This window comes from Dromiciops gliroides, chromosome 6, assembly GCF_019393635.1.
Source record: "Dromiciops gliroides isolate mDroGli1 chromosome 6, mDroGli1.pri, whole genome shotgun sequence".
Classification (NCBI taxonomy): Eukaryota; Metazoa; Chordata; class Mammalia; order Microbiotheria; family Microbiotheriidae; genus Dromiciops; species Dromiciops gliroides.
The window spans coordinates 172945120-172962052 of NC_057866.1; the positions used below are offsets into that span (position 1 = coordinate 172945120).

At 35.3% G+C, this 16933-nt stretch overlaps 1 protein-coding gene across 1 annotated transcript in view; it reads right to left on the reverse strand.

Moving 5' to 3' along the window:
* Positions 1-596: 596 nt before the first annotated feature.
* The window catches only part of PDGFC (platelet derived growth factor C), a 237388-nt gene continuing 221051 nt past the window's right edge, over positions 597-16933 (reverse strand). Inside the window, exons 4-6 of the mRNA XM_043971275.1 lie at positions 12399-12606; positions 7101-7318; positions 597-2892 (exon numbers count right to left, since the gene is read on the reverse strand). Of these exons, the coding sequence (XP_043827210.1) occupies positions 2776-2892; positions 7101-7318; positions 12399-12606 (543 nt within the window). The 3' untranslated portion in view covers positions 597-2775. The remainder of the gene's footprint in view (positions 2893-7100; positions 7319-12398; positions 12607-16933) is intronic.

The following is a 16933-nucleotide window of genomic DNA, read 5'->3' on the forward strand; positions in this document are numbered from 1 at the left end:
CTCACCTCTGCTTCCTTGCTTCCACAGTCTCTTTAAAGGGTAAGCTGAAATCTCACTTTCTACAAGAGGCTTCTCTGGGTCCTCCCTATTTTAGTGACTTCCCATCTGAGATTGCCTTCAAAGGACATGGTCCATATAGATAGTTGTGTACAGGTTGTCTTCATGAGAATGTGAGCTCCTTTGGGACAAAGACTCTATTTTTGCCTATCTTTGTATTTCTAGGACTTAGCACAGTACCTGGAATATAATAAGCACTTAACAAATGCTTGCTTATTGAGCAGATTGACTAATGTGTTTAACGGGTCCTTGCTAATATAACTAAAGGTATCCCATTGTCCTATGTGATTTATAATAAATGTCATCACATCCTAGCATTAGCAATGAACACAGATTAATTATTTGCAATAGCTTGCCAAAGAGAACTACAAATGTGAGAAAGCACAAACCAGTTTTAATAATAAAAAGAGCTCACATTCACGAAGAACTTTAAAGTTTACATGGCTATTTAAAATAAAAAAGAAGTTAAAAAAAAGGACCTGGAAAGAGGTCATTCCAAGGAGATCAGGTCTGTAGGGCTGGAGAATGAGGCCCAGGACAGTCCAGAGCATCATTTATATACAAAGATATGCTATGATGAAATGTGCTGGAGAAACTTCACCTGTTTCACAATTCTGCTTGGTACTTATACTACATATAATCTACAAACTTATAGGACTGAAGTCCAGAACCTATGATTCAAAGTGCATTGAGTATAAGGTATAAGTCGACACAATTTGTCTTAACCACATTTAGTATCTAGAAATTAAATAAGGAGTCAAAAGTAACATTTTCTCTAGCTATCTAGTATATGGTTTCACAACAAATATCACTACTCAAAATATTTCCAGAAATCATCACTTTCCAGCTTTTAAAATTTGTTCCCAGTTCTAATCACTGTCTTCTATTGAAAACCCACTTGAAAGTAATTTTTATTAGAATCAATAGATGAAACAGCAAAATTCAAATTAGGGAGCTTTACCTTTTAGATACTTAACCCTGTTTCCCTCAGTTTCCTCATGTGTAAAATGAACTGAACACTCCAGGATGTTTAAAAAAAACACCAAAATACAAACAAACAAACAAAACAACCAAATGGAGTCACAAAAAGTCAGACAAGGCTGAAAAATGGCTGAACAACACACCTATTGAATAATTCATATGAATTCTACTTTTTGCTAGACAAATACTGGTGATGGTACTGTATTTTTTAAACCATTTTGAGGCTATTTTTTCTTGATTTTTCAGGAGATATAGCTTTGCACACACAGATATTTCTCCCCAAATTATCCGTTTTCCTTTATTTGGTGATTCATTACATTCTGCAAATTCAAATAGTCACAAAATGAACTAGGTACAATGTTAAGCATTTTACAAGAAAAATACTTTACTGTTTTCTTTTCAATTGCCAAAAGGAGTTGTAAGTGAATTATTTAAAGAATTTACTATACAAAAGAAAATATCCTTGGATTTTATTTTTTTTTTAAAGTATATGGAACAGCGTTTGAAATCTTCCAGTGACCATATGGTTCCCAAGATGCCATTTTTGTGAAACAAGATTTGTGCCTAACATACTTTCTCAGGAAGTTACTGTCTGGTGTCCTCATGGAGCTTGACATTCTCTGTTTTTTGAGGAGAAATTGGGGGAAAAGCAACTAAACAGCCCATTTTATTCAGGAAAGGAATAACAATGAAATGTATTTAAACAACTACCTCCAATTAGGTGTTGTTGTTGACGATGATGATGTTTTCATTTTTTCCTAACACTTCTACTATGAGAGAACTGGAAAATTTCTGGTTGTTTCATCCAAAATTCAACTCAGTACTTGAAAATTCAAGTTGTTTTTTGTCAGAGTGACGTTATCTTTGTTTCTCTGGCTATATCATCTCTGGTTTAAAATCTTACCAAGCTAAAAATAGTTGATCTAGTTTGTAATAAAAAAAAGAATATTAAATACCTTTGGTAAAAATAGATATATTTAACAAGATTAGAAAAGCAAATAGTTATACTGTCAAAAAGAGTATAAAAATGTACACAATAAAACAAGTAAACCAACTCAAAGGTCGTAGTAAGAATAAGGCCACTGTTCTTCTTAAAGTTTGTCTCTCCCAAATCATGTGCTGTCCAATCTGCTCTTCCAAATGGCAGGAAGTTTAGTAATCAGTAGGGAAAAATCCAGTCTTTTCTACCAGCATCAAACAAATTAAGTTTAATCCGCAATAGGAAAGTTCATTTAAAGACCAAGTTTTTAAAACATAGAACATTCTGATTTAGATAGCTGAGGACAGAAAAAAAAATATTCCAGATGTTGTGACCCTGAGACCAGGCATGTGGAGTTCTAGATTTAAGGCAGCCTGCAGGGTCAGGTCTTCATACATGCACATAGGTGTTCTATACTAACTTTAACCCATGTAATGCAACTTAAATATAAGACAGAGATAGCTTAGTAGATACATAGTATCTATGTAACTAGCTAGCTACCTACAGTATTTAAATTTCCCAATGATTGGTGGCATTTTCCCGTCCTTTGATTAGGTCTTCTCACAACAGAGCTGTTGCACAACTCATAGTCGCTGTTTGGTGTCTCTTCTTGAAAACACATTTTAAGTCCTGAAGAGGGAAAGTTCCCAAAGCAAACAACTGAGATTACAGATGGAGACAATGCACAAGCCTCATTAACAGAATCAGCCATTGATTGAATGTGCTCTGGGGGAAAAAATGCAGCACATTTCATTACATTATCCTTCCGTGTTCCCTTTGCACACACAGTCACACTCTTCATGGTGTTCCAGAAGCACATCTGTCAGTGATTTATGCAGTCCCCTTACACCAATCCTTGGCTTCAGCTGCAGTACCTGAAAGAAGACAATTTAAGTTAAACTTTAAACCACCAAGCATAATAGCTATGATCGGGATCAAGCTTCATTTATTCGACAAATATCAATCAATAAATATTTATTATGTATCTACTATGTTTCAGGCACTGTGTTATTATTAACTTTTTTTGGTGGGGGGGGGGTTAATATCAAGCCTTCTACAAATCTCACCAAAATATGCAGAACAGATAGCTTCAAGAAGAGCTAGCTTCATTGCAGCTATATATGATTTTGAAAGGGCAAGTATGTAATCTGATTTACAGTAGAAAATTGGAACAAAAATTCACTGACAATGACTGTTTGATATTAACACTATCTTTATCAGAAAATAAAAGTAAGATGGACTTTTAGTCACTTCATGTATATGTATGGGGATGTTATTATAATCAATTATGGGGAAATAAAGAGTTTGAGGTTTAATTTCTTCACCATAATAGTAAGAACAATAAAAATGGGCCAGTCATTTTAGGGGAAATAACAAAAGCAATACTTTAACCTAGTGCTTCCAATCCATTCATTTTAAACATTTTAGGATATCAACTGAATTAGCAGGAAGCACATCTTGTTCATGTTCTGGACAGAATCTCACATGCTGGGATAACTCCATAAATGTGAAATGGCAAGATTGTTTCACTGTTCCCCTGGGTGTCCAAATCTTAGAACTGTACACAGCAGCTTCCAAAAGCTACTGTTTCTGGAAACTTGTACAACCACAGGAGTGCACATGCTTCATCTTGTGACACTTTGCATTTGAGGACTAAATCAGACAAATTCTGAGTAAGAGAGCTTCATGAAGAGCCTGTGTCCAGTTTACGGCCTGGAGCAAAGCCAGCCCGAGTTTGAGGTTTTGAAATGGACAAACAGACACTATTTCTCACTTCCAGTTTCCAACCAGCGCCAGAAGTGGAAATGCTCATAAAGCTAAGCAAGTCCCAACTTCAATGAGAACTTCTTTTTGCATTCCAGAATTTCTTATATTGGCTCTTAAAGTAAAATTCAAGTTGTAAGTAATAAGCACCTCCAGATACTAATAATTTGTGTAAACAGACTAAAACCAACCCTACTCATAACCTAGAATTTATTGAGTAGCTTTCATTTTGACCATGAAATTGAACCATCTTTTAAATGACTGCTAGAGGTTAATGCATCATACTTCAGTTCAATTATAAAAGAAGTATTCTATAGTGGTAAGAATAGTGGAATAGATATTCAGACACCAGAGCTGTTATCTAGTCTTGATATAATACCCCTAGTAGGCCTAAAATTCCTCTAATTTGATCTTTTGAAGCTCAAGCTATCTTATAGCTGATACAAAACAAACTCCTCAACCACCTGAAGGACAACTTCAAGGAGGTGTAAGATCAGTGTGGTTTTTAGTCTATCCCTCCCTACTCCAAGGGCCGAAAGTACCAACTCTACCTTATCTATTAACAAAAGATGGATACCTCCCCAAAACTCCTGGCTGGTTTACTCTATAACCTTCAACCATCTCTGTACTTTTTTTTTTTTTTTTGCTGAGGCAATTGGGGTTAAGTGACTTGCCCAAGGTCACACAGCTAGTAAGTGTTAAGTGTGTCTGAGGCCGGATTTGAACTCAGGTACTCCTGACTCCAGGGCCGGTGCTCTATCCACTGCACCACCTAGCTGCCCCATCATCTCTGTACTTTCAAAGGGTCACAGAGATATAGAATCACACGTGTAAAAGTGGAGATGGCTCAGAAATCATCTAGTCTAACCTCTTTCTGAGGACATAGGGTAAAAAGTAACAGAGATGAGATTAGAAACCAGGTCCTTTGACTCTGGAGTTAGACCTCCTTCCACTTTATCATAACTCCTTTCCAAATGCCTGCAGATCTCCACCTTCCAAAGCAAAAACCATTCTGGGTGAAAGGGGTCTTCTTCCCCATACTCTTTTCAATCATCTCAGTCCTACCCATCCAGAGTCCCTACATCCTTCTGCCATTCCCCTTCCATTGCATCCTTCTCTCTCATCAAAGAACAATCTTGATCCTTTACTTCTACATCCCTACAACTTCCTTGCACTAAAGGAAATATGGTTCTCTTTTGAGAACTCAACATTCTTCACCACTTTTTCCAGTTCTGGCTACTTCTTTTTTCAGGTCACTCAACTCACAAGGCTGGGAAAAAGTATCATGTATCTTTTGGTTTCTGATGAAACTTTTAAACACTTGGGTGAAGTGATTTCTCCCTCTTCAAATTCTCCTAGAACATTTTAAACAATCTTACATTTTCCTCATCACATTCTTTCTAAACTATGTCCTACTTATTTGTGTATTTCCATATGCCTTGTGTTAGACTGTAGGGTTCTCAAAGGCGGGGAAAAAAAGTCATTTTCATTACCAATGCCTAACTTGTATAGTGACTAACCAATATTTATTTAATTAAATAGCATTAGGATTAAATAATATAACTCAGATGCATGTATATTAAAAAGGGAAGCATTTTTATAGTGTGTAATATATGCCAGGCATGATTCTAATTTATAAATATTATCTCATTTGATCCTTACAGGAACTCTGTAAGGTATGTGCTATTATTATCCCCATTTTATGGTTGAGTAAACCAAGGCAGACAGAGGTTAAATGATTTGCCCAGGGTGACATAGCTAGTAAGTGTCTGAGGTTGGATTTGAACTTGGGTCTTCCTGACTTCAAGCCCAGTGCTTTATTTATTATGCCACTCACTTGCCTTACTGTGCAAAGTGAACTTTAAATGCATAGAAAAGATCAAACAAAAGGAGACATTTATGTTGTTATGTTAAAAAGTCAAACTTAAATGTTAAATATTGGTGTATCTCATCCTTTTACTATGTGGTAGGATCCTTGACACCAAGGAGTGTAATATTTTCCCCAATTTTGAAATTGCTAAACTCAGCACTGTGCTTTATACATAGTAAGTGCTTAATATATTTAACTGAATAAATAATACCTAGCATTATATAGCTCTTTAATATTTACAAAGTGCTTTACATTTGTTTATTTGATCCTCAAAACAACCTTACAAGGTAAATGCTATCTCCATTTTTATGTATGAGGAAACTGAGGCAAGCAGAGGTTAAGTGCTTTGCTCAAGTGAACATCCCTACTAAGTGTCTGAGGAAGAATTTGTACTCTGTTCTTCTGGAATTTGAATCCAACACTTGATCTACTATATACCCTAATTGCCTAAATAAATGAAATCTCCTATTATTGAGATTAAGCAATAGGTAAGAATAGGGTTAAATATTGCTTAAAAACTAGAAAGTTCTATGAGAGTAGAGATTAAGTTGCATTCTGCTAGGAAGAAATCCGAAAAAGCAAGGATGGAAGGATGAAGGAGAGGATTTTTGTTAGGATAAAGGCAGAGTGGACCAGAGGACTCTAACTACTACATGGCCTGTACATTGTCAAAGATTTCCTAATAAAAAACAATGAAAGGTCATGGGTAATATGGCAAACTCCCACTAGTGAGAAATCAACTACAAGTCTAATTCTCAGTTTCCTTATTTGTAAAACAGTGATAATAAAAGCATCTATCATCTAGGTTGTTATGATGATAAAAAGGTATTAATATCAAAGAACTTACCACAGTACTTATCACAAAGTAAGTGCTATATAAAGGTTAACTAGTCATAGTGGTGGTACTGGTAGTGGCAGTAGTAGTAGTAGTAGTAGTAATGCTGGAACCAACTGCCATATTTTTTCATAACTATATATTCAAATACTAAAAATTCAAATACATGGGGTGACTCCATGGAATGCATTTTTCACATTAAGATACAACTCTTTTCTTTTCTCCATGTGCTACCAAGTTTGAAAGACACTTTCAAGAACATTAATAAAATAATTTTCACTGGAGGGTTGGAGGTATGGGGAATCTCACTGATTTTCCAAAATGTACTTTAATATTAGGGAGTGGAAGATTGTGGAGTCACTAGGGGACTTTAATAAAACACATACCTGTACATACAGAAACAAAAAATAAACTTTCCTGATTTTAAAAGACTGAAAGAAACTAATGCTTCCTTGCATTTTCATTTTAATCCTGTTTCTTCTTCCCAAAATAAAACTCATAGAATTAATTTTAGAATACAATAGTTACCCTAATTTGTTTTCTAATTTGTTATTGTTTTCTTTAACTCACAAAATACTTCCAAAGATAAGTTGAAAAGACAGCTGTGAACCCACCTCATGGTATTTTTTAGTGACTTTGCTTGGGATACACTGACATTCATTACAATTGTGTTGACAGCAGGCACAATTTCCACCACAGCGTTTTACCAAGAGACAGCCAGGCCAGAAAATGGTATCGGTTCTCTTGAGTTCCTCCCTTAGGGACACTGAGAAGTTTCGAGGAGTGCAGCTGTACAGTCTTACCTCCTCTTTTAGGAGATTCAGATCCACCACTGGAGAGTATAAAAGAAATCATAAACATATAAATGTTCATGCCTTGATTCTGAATGGGCTTCACTGGTTTCCTTTCATCAGAAAGCTAGTTATTTAGTGAACAATATCTCTAACAAAGTCCCTTCTTATTGTAGCTTTATTTCAAGACCGTATGGTTCGCCAGTAGGACTTTCAATCTATTTCACCATTAACAAAGCTTCATTATAACCCAGGAACCAATAAAGAGATACCATTGTGCAATATGAAAAGGAGAGCCAACAAAACATTTGAGAGCTATAAATAGGAATCTTTATAGAGAAAAAGAGGGCTACACCTTTTAACCCCATTGAAATTGAGACCAGGAGAGTTTGGGGCAAGGGCAAACTTATGTAAAATGATAAACACTTTGATAAAAAACACTGTGACCTTTAAAGTGGATTACTGGCATGTCTGTAATTAATGAACAACTTCTGGAAATTAAGCAAATGGAAATTCTGAAAGACCTTTTTCTGGAAATAAAAGCTATAGAATCGGGAAAATAATTTCAAGACAATTGAGGGATTCGAGTGGAAAAAGCAGTAGAGACTAGAACTTGGTAAACGAAGAACTCTGCTCCTGGTAGAAGAATTGACATTTAAAAAATCTGAATCTGGCTTTTTCAGACCTCTACCCTTTTCTTCTTTTATGGACAAAAGGAATGCCTAATTGATTACCATTGTTTCTATTATTTTAGTCAGTTGGTTAATGAGATTGTGCTTTATTCCTAAAAAGAACCCATACTTAGGAAGACCAAACAAAATAGCCTTTCATCAGACAGGCAGTAAATTTTGAAAGAGCTATTGTCTTTCATTGCCAAAAGCTATTGCGTCAGTACAGTTTTAGTGAACTATATCAACCACATAAACAGAGGAGTATATGTATATATATGCTTATATGTTTATATATATACATATACACATATGTACATACACACATGTACATATGTAACATATATACATATACAAAAGTATGTGTACATATTCAAATAATTATAGTTCCTATCTATAAATGATGAAGATGTTTTCAAGTTCTAGGTATTAGCTCACTTATTTCTGTCCATGTTAGATTTAGCCCAATTCTAATACAATGAAGAACCTTTGGAATACAGTGACTCCTTATTGTGGTCTTTCTAAGAATCTATAGGCAAAAATAGTGGAATTATTACCTTTAAATATTCCATTGTATATATATTGAAAACTTAGTTTTAAGAAAAAGAAAAGACATAAGTAAATGAGTTCTAAGTATCGTTAACAACTAATTCACTTAGTATATATTCTTTACATAAACTGATTTTGAAATTTCACTCACGGCTTAGCTGAAAAAATATTTTGACCTTATAATTCAATTATAATTTCATAAATGATCAAATAGCATCCAACATTTCAAAAAGGGCCAACCGAACTCTTAGCTATTTCTTCTTAAGATACATGACATGCAGAGGTATTTTAAGCCTATTCTGGAATTCCAGGCCCTATTGAATTGACAAACAGAACAGACACAAGCTAGTAGAGAGTTAAGCAATTTGATGCTGTTGACCATTTTGGTCCACTTATCCTGAAATTTCCTCATCCTTCATTGAAAAAATAACAATAAGAAGAAATCCAAAACAAACCTATGGCTCCATTTTAAATGTCAGGGTTTCACTTCTTTTAGAAAAGCCCTTTTGTGAAGAAAATTTGAGTTTAAACATTGAAGGACAACTAGAAATCTTCTTTGGATGTGCCGAATTTAATAATATGATGTGCTCAAATAATTAACTTTAACAAAATGGCATAGTTAGCATGATCATGATACGAGAGAATAGCGAGGTAGTTGGATAAAGAATGAATACAGTTAAATTTAAAGTTCCATTTTAAAGTCATTTATCATATTCCAAAGGTTTTTCATTGTATTTGAATTAGCCTATATCTGATATTGGCAGAAATAAGTGGGGTACCAGCTAGAAGTTGAAAACATTTTCATCTTTTATAGACAGGAGCTAAAATTAATTTATAGGTATACACACACACACACACACACACACACATACATTCATTTATATCATTTTTCATTTCTTTCATTCTTATCCCTACATTTAATTTTGCCCTTGTAGATCTGGCTGTGACAATCTAGACTGAAGATTTCCATTTGTAGAAGGAAAAAGAAAGCCCTGAAAGCAAAAATTGTCCAATGCTTATTTAAGGACCATACTTCTTTGGAGTGTGAATGAAGCTCTTAGCTTTCAAAGGACATTCATCTATCTCAAATGGATTTAAACACACTATATCATGAAAGTAGAAAAAAATGACTGTATATGTTCACTTTAAAATGTTTACTTAACCACAATAAAAGGTTAGATAGATTTCCCAAGTGAGCTAAGTTACGGTACCTGCTACAATGTGAAAATTTAAACATACTTTCAACTTAGCTTCCACTCATTTATCATGTTTGACACAAAAGTCAAAAGCCCTTTTTAAGTACTAGCTAAGGCTTACTTGGAAAATATGCTGTGTTTTTTTGCAGTAGCACGGTATGAATGAAAACCACTGAACCGGAGGAAGGAGAGTAAAGCAAAGGAAAAGAAAAATTGGCAATGTGGACACTACTGCTTTAATATAGAGTCATGTTTTTAGCATGTTTGAAACCTTTAGCTATGTTTATAGCATGTTTGAAATCTCTGTTATTGTCATTTCTGAGTACAGATTTATAGCATTTGATCCTAATTTGTAAATAGGACAACATTAACCTCTTTGCAAAAGATATTCTATTTATCTGGCATTAGATATATATTTTTAACTCAAAGAGAACAGTTGGTATTCGCCTTATGAAATCAAAAAGAGCTTAAAACTTCCTTCAGAATAAGAATTGCTGAATAAAAACACTGCCTTCAGATTATCTGCAAAATGGGGACAGAGAAGATTCTAAGAAATATGAATATATGCATTTGCTCCACATATAATATACATATTATACAGACACACATGTCCATTTCTCTAAGAATATGTGATCTTGGCCATACCATTATTCAAAATATGGATATATTTCCATTTCCGAGTTTCTTTTAATTGCAATTTGCTAAAAATCATAGAATTAAGTTTGTATATAGCAAGTTACCCGGCTTTCTTATAGAAAGGTTACATTTAGAAATAGTCTACTTTTCCCATTGTTCATTCTATTCAGACTACTGGTATACATCTTCAGCTCTAGGCTATTATATTACCCCCTCAGCAATGCTATCTGAGGGTGGTCCTTTTAAGATGAATGTGGTAACACTGTGATCTGTTTATTCAGTGGAAAATCTATTTCAATGTCTAATTAGAACCCTTTCAAAGGTCTACTCTTAGCTCCTTTGTAGGATGACTGTCAGAGAGGGAGCTGGGTTTGTCTATATAGATGTTATCCCACACCTGCATTTTAGTTTATGTAACACTCCAAAAATATACACTACTTTTATCACACCTACTGTATGCTGAAAATGTTAATGCTTTTGGCAAACTATATGGTGCTTCAATGTGGAAAGTGCTAAATGAATATTTGAAAGCTCTGGTTCAGAGTTGGAAGCTTTTCACTTTAGCCTGCCCTCTGGGCAGATCTTCAGCTAGCTCAAGAGAGAGTGTGCATAGTTGGAGTAATAAAGACAACGCTGGAAGGGAGGTTATTGGGCTCTGATCCAGGGATCAGCTGTCAGAAAACAAAAACAAAACTAGACATGAGTTAAGAACCATTTCATCCCCATCTCCTTCTGGCTGATTTAAAGGATAATCTACTTCAAATTTGCCAATGTTGGGCTCTATTCATCCATGTTTCAGTTATGTTTGCAGATCTTCATTTTCTTGTTCTATGGTGGAAAGGAAGGGAAGTGTTGTCTATGTGCTATTCATCATCAAATCTTATAAATATGTAACAACTTTCAGCATCTGGAGGAGATTTGGCTGGCCGTGTACTTGAACACCAATTTCAAATACCAGAAAAAAGGAAACCATGCCTCTTGGCTTAAACAAAGTTTTCTAGTTGGGCAAGTCTGAACATGGTTTGTTGAGGTTATAACTCACTGATCCAAATAAACTCCAACTGTCAATGCAGCATAGGACAAGAATGTGGTTTCTTTATAGCAGGGTTTAGATGGACTGTCCAGGTACAATTTGCTCATGCAAATAACTCAGATGAACAAAAATGAGTGCCTCTTACATGAGTGGTTCTGACCATTATTCCATTCTCTGGGGTTACCCTATATCTATATGCCTTTCTGAAGACTCAGTGATTAAAATGGTCAGAAATCATTTTTGATAATATAAACACCACCTTTTCCATAGTGTCTACTGATTCTATTCAGTAAATAGTACAAATCCTTGGAAATAAGAGTGAAGGATTTGACAACTTTTTTCATCTTCTCAGTGAGAGTTTATAAATAGACAGATATAGATAGATCTATACAGACCCTGGATGGATGGATAGATAGATAGAGATCTAGAGATATATAAATCTATAGATATAGCTATATCTATCTGTAGATAGATCTATTGCTATCTGTCTATCTATCAAGAAAGACCATTATCCCTGGTACTAATATTCTCCAAAGCAGATAGCTTTTATTATTAATAGATTTATATGTATGCATGGCCTCAATAGCAATTTCATTGTGATACTAGTTTCTTCAGTTCATTTTTTATTAATTTTTGGATTCCAATTATCTAAGCTTAAAATACAGCAACAACTACAACCTTAACCTGATCCCCTGCTTAAATTATCTAGAACATGAAGTTCTATAGACCTTTCTTCCCCTCTCCAGCTCCAACTTATGACTATCAAGGATCACTCTGAACCTCTGCAGCACAAGTTATGTCCTAGAATGTGATTTCTGAATCACTGGATCTCTGGGTCTTTTAAGAAAATGAGATAGAAAAGAGCCATCTGAGTCTAACTTCTAAAGAAAAAGACATGATGGACAGACACCTACAGTAAACATACAATCTTTAATTTCCTAAACTCTGAGTTATTTTAAGTACTTCTTATCTCCTTAGAGCTAGAGCAGTGATTAGAAAGCATAAAACCTAAGGCTTTATATGTAAAAGGAGAGGTTACCTCGGGATTTTCGTCCAAGAACATAAGCTTTTCCAAGGAGTTGCCATGTTGGCCTGTATAAGTCTTCTAGGTCCAGTTGCCATCTATCCGGTTCAAGGTAGCGGATCAATTCTTCCAAGGTACCGAAGGAAGCAATGGCATTGTTAAGCAAGTCTAGCGGTAATGCTGAGGGGGGTAACACTGAAGGACTCAGAACTTCTGTATGGTGCTGAAAAGAAAACAAAACATGAATTCAATCTTCCAAGTAATTCAATATTGTAATGCCTATACCCCTTCTGCAAACTGAAAGTGTAGGTATTGGTAAATGATACTCATCAGAAATTAGCAGTAATTATGTTCTGAAAGATTTAAGATGATTCGGAATTCTCCTCTTGGATGGTGATCATGACAACAATAACAACAATAGCAATAATGATGATTTGTTTACATAGTGCTTAACAATTTCCAAAGTGTTTTCCTCACAATATCTCTTTATATGTAGGTGGTGCCCATGTAGTTACTTTTTTACAGATGAAGAAGCAGTTCAATTCAAAGAGGTCAAGTCATTTGTCCACAGATGGACTACCACCTAGTATATGTGCTGGGATTTGAACCCTGTATTCCTGACTCAAAGTCTAGTACTTTTTCTGTACCACCATGCTGAGGAGGATCATAACCTTTAATCTTCACAGACTAAGGCAGATGGAGATTAGTGGATGTTCAAATGGAAAAACATAAAAAAGCTGCAATTCTCAACTGTGGACACTAAGTAAATGTCATAGAGTAAAAGGACCCTGGCTTTTAGATAGGGGTTACTTTTCATATCCATGAAGCTTTTAGCTCATTCAATAGGTATACTTATAGTAGAATACCTTGATGGAATGGGAATACTGTCAATAAAGTGAATAAGGATGAAAGGTAGTTAAGGAAAGGAATAAATTGGAGCGTGGTAGTAAATTTTTGTTATCTACAAAAATTTCTCAATCTGTTCATTTTAATTAGGCACCCTAAATTATCATATAACAAGTAGTTATTCAGCCCCTCCTTGAAGATCATTTGTAGATATGAAAATGGAGGTCCAGAGATTTGTCTAGGACCATATACCAAGTCAGTTTTAGAGTTAGGACTCTAATCCACTCTTCCTATGCCTCCTTCCATTGGAACTCCTTCAGCTTGTACCTACAAAAGTTCAGATGCTGCTATAGTGGTTCGTGAAATTGCTCTCCCTTGAAAGCATTCACCAAGTTGTGATTTAGAGCCAAGAAAGCATTTAGAGATCATATATAGTCCAATTCCCACATGCAGTCAAGAATTTACTTTACAGTTACAGGCTTGACAATGTTGACTACGGAAAGTCATTACAGATAAAAAAAATAGAACTGCCTGTCCTCTCATTTTTTTTGCGAGGTCAAAATGGTTTTATAAAACACTGCCAACCTTGTTACCTCAGTTAAAATTAGATATGCTGACTTCCTTCATGTATTAAACCACTTGACAAATTCCCAAAGAACAAGTAAGGAAAGACAATGTTTAGCCAGGTTTTCATATTATCTAGAGAATCAACTAAACAGCAATTTACAAAGAAAAGAAAAAAAACACCACAATGTTTACTTTAAAAGATTCAAGAACTAGACATGTAATTTAACCCAACTGAATTCCATTAGCATACTTGTTTCCAAGTAGAAGTCTTTGGGCATCATTGCTAATAATATCAAGTTTGCAGGAATATGCATTAATAGAATTATAGAAGCTTAGATCTGAAAGAAAACTACTTTGGTTCCAATACCGTACGGTGCCAGTGCTGCCCTCAAACTTTATCAGACATTATAAATTTAGAGCAACACAAATTCAGTGGCTAAACTCGAATTAAAATTGATATCATTTACATTCATTGACGAATATCCAAGGGACAACCCTAATTAGGAAGTCTTTGAACTATGCTGCTCGGCCAATGCCAGTTCTCCACTCAAGGCCCTTCAGTGGCTCTCTACTGCCTACTGAATAATTATCAACTCCTGATCTTGGCCTTCTAAGACCTCCATGATCAGGCTCAAATCTTTCTTTCCAGCCCTATAGCATACCCTTACATGTGCTCTATGTTTCAGTCCAACCAGATAACTCATTACACTTCATTTTTATTTCACCCTCTTCTACCTTTTTATTTTTCCTTCCCCATATTCAGAATGGACTTTTCTACCTTTTAGAGTTCCTCTTTGCTATTATGACCCAGTTCTGTTTACCACAATCTCCATGATGTTTTCCCACCTCAGCTCGACGAGATGTTCTTTTTTGCTCAGATTTCTTATCAGCACTTCCCCAGAACTTCTCTTTTGAACTTAATATGTGTTCCCTTTTACCATAAATGCTTGTGTATAAACTACTTCCTCTCAAACTCTATCCCAATCCAGATTAAAAGCTGCTTGAGAACAGGTTCTATGCCATATCTGTCTTTAGATTCCTGATATGTAAAATATCTTGAATATAACAGGCACTGAATGGCTTTTTGATGGTTAGTTTTGTTATGGACTTATTTTTGTTCATAACAATATACTTGCAAACACACACACACACACATATATATTTAGGGGGGGCAGGGCAATGAGGGTTAAGTGACTTGCCCAGGGTCAAACAGCTAGTAAGTGTCAAGTGTTGAGGCTGAATTTGAACTTAGTTCCTACTGAATCCAGGGCTGGTGCTTTACCTACCAAACTACCTAGCTGCCCCAGCATTTAGAAATATTATTCTAAGAAGGTGCCTAATGAGTTTGACCAGACTACCAAAATGGTACATGACCTAAAAAAGGTTGAAGTACTTCCCCCAAAAGAGAAATAATTTAAAATTTTTTAAAAAGGGGGGCAGCTAGGTGGCGCAGTAGATAAAGCACCGACCCTGGATTCAGGAGTACCTGAGTTCAAATCCTGCCTCAGACACTTGACACATACTAGCTGTGTGACCCTGGGTAAGTCACTTAACCCCCATTGCCCTGCCCCCCCAAAAAATTTTAAAAAAAAATCTTATTGCTATAGAAAATCCCTAAAGTAATGTAAACTTTAAAATGAGACAAACTTCCAATGGGGTATAGTTCAATATGAGGGGAAAGGGAAAAGTTCCTAGGTATACTTGATATTCAAGGATTCTTTCCCTTGGGTGTGCTCAGGCCTCAGGGCCTCAAGATGGCAAAAATTCAATTGTTGGGATTTGGATGAATCATTTGGTATGTGTTACCACATTCATAAAATGGCTCACCAACAGAAAAATCAAACATTTAAAATTTGTAAATCTACATATATGAAAATTTCTAAACTGAATCTATCAAATAAATGAGTTTTGTTGACATGTTAGAATCAGTGTAGTAAGACCCAACAGAGAAATCAGTTGAATCTCTTAAAGGACATTCTCATGACTCCTTGCCCCACCCACTTAGTTCAAGGAAGAAGAAAGCTGGTAAGCTCTTTGGTAAGTTCTTTCCAAAGAAGGCAAGTTGTACCAAGGCAAAGGAGAAAGGGAGTGGAAAGAAAGGACATAGGAAGAAACTTCTTACCCTTATGTTTTTGGATTTGTTTCCCCTAACAAAATGCCATTGGTAAGTGATGACTGGTGAGTTTTCTAGAATGCTTTTTTTTCCTTCTGCTTTTCCTGTTCAGCTTCTTGAGCATTGCAACTTAGTACACTTTAATTTTAAAATACTGAATTGTCTTATCCTGAATTATTACTTAGCTAATGAGATCTAGAAGTATGTCAAACAGTCAGATTTACCATCCTAACCAAGCAGTGTTTCAATTTTCATTATTATGATGATTTCCATTTTGACTATCATCAAACTACTCATTATCATTTCATTGTCCCAAGAATGAAACAATTTCACATTATATAATAATAGAATTCACAGTAATAAGCACATATCAAGATTTAATGTCTCGGCCTAGTGCTATGTTATTCAAGATGCTCCTTAATGTCAGTCATTACTATTCAGGAAAAAGGCACTGTACTGTTCTTTGCACCACAGATAAACTCTGAAGATCCATTCCATCCCATTTTATGATTCTACAAACCATAGTAGAATTTGTGAAGAGCTTTTCTACAAAGAGGCAATATAATGTGTTGGAAAGAACATTGAATCTAGAGACAGAGGACTCTAGGAAAAATCGTGACTCTGTTATCTGTTTGAAAAAAATACAAAATCTCCAGCAATTTCCTCACTTATAAAATAGGTAATTGTAATAATCTATAGTCTTTTCCAGTTCTAAACCCCTATGATAGATAAACAGACAGACAGATGATAGAGATATTGTCTGATCATGCAGAATGTAAAATAAAAGCTATAACTTTTCATTTTTCTTCTGAATGAGGCACACCTAGAGGGCATTAAGAAAATTAGAAAAAGTATTAACTGTGAATTAAGAGCTTAGGCTAGAATGTTTGATCTGGCCACTAAAGTATGTGACCATGGGGAAATTATTGCACTTCTCTGGTCCTCAGGTTTTTGTCTCTTCCCCATCCTTACTCCCTCATCTATAAAATGGTAGAGAGGGGCATAAGAAGGCTGTGAATGAGGA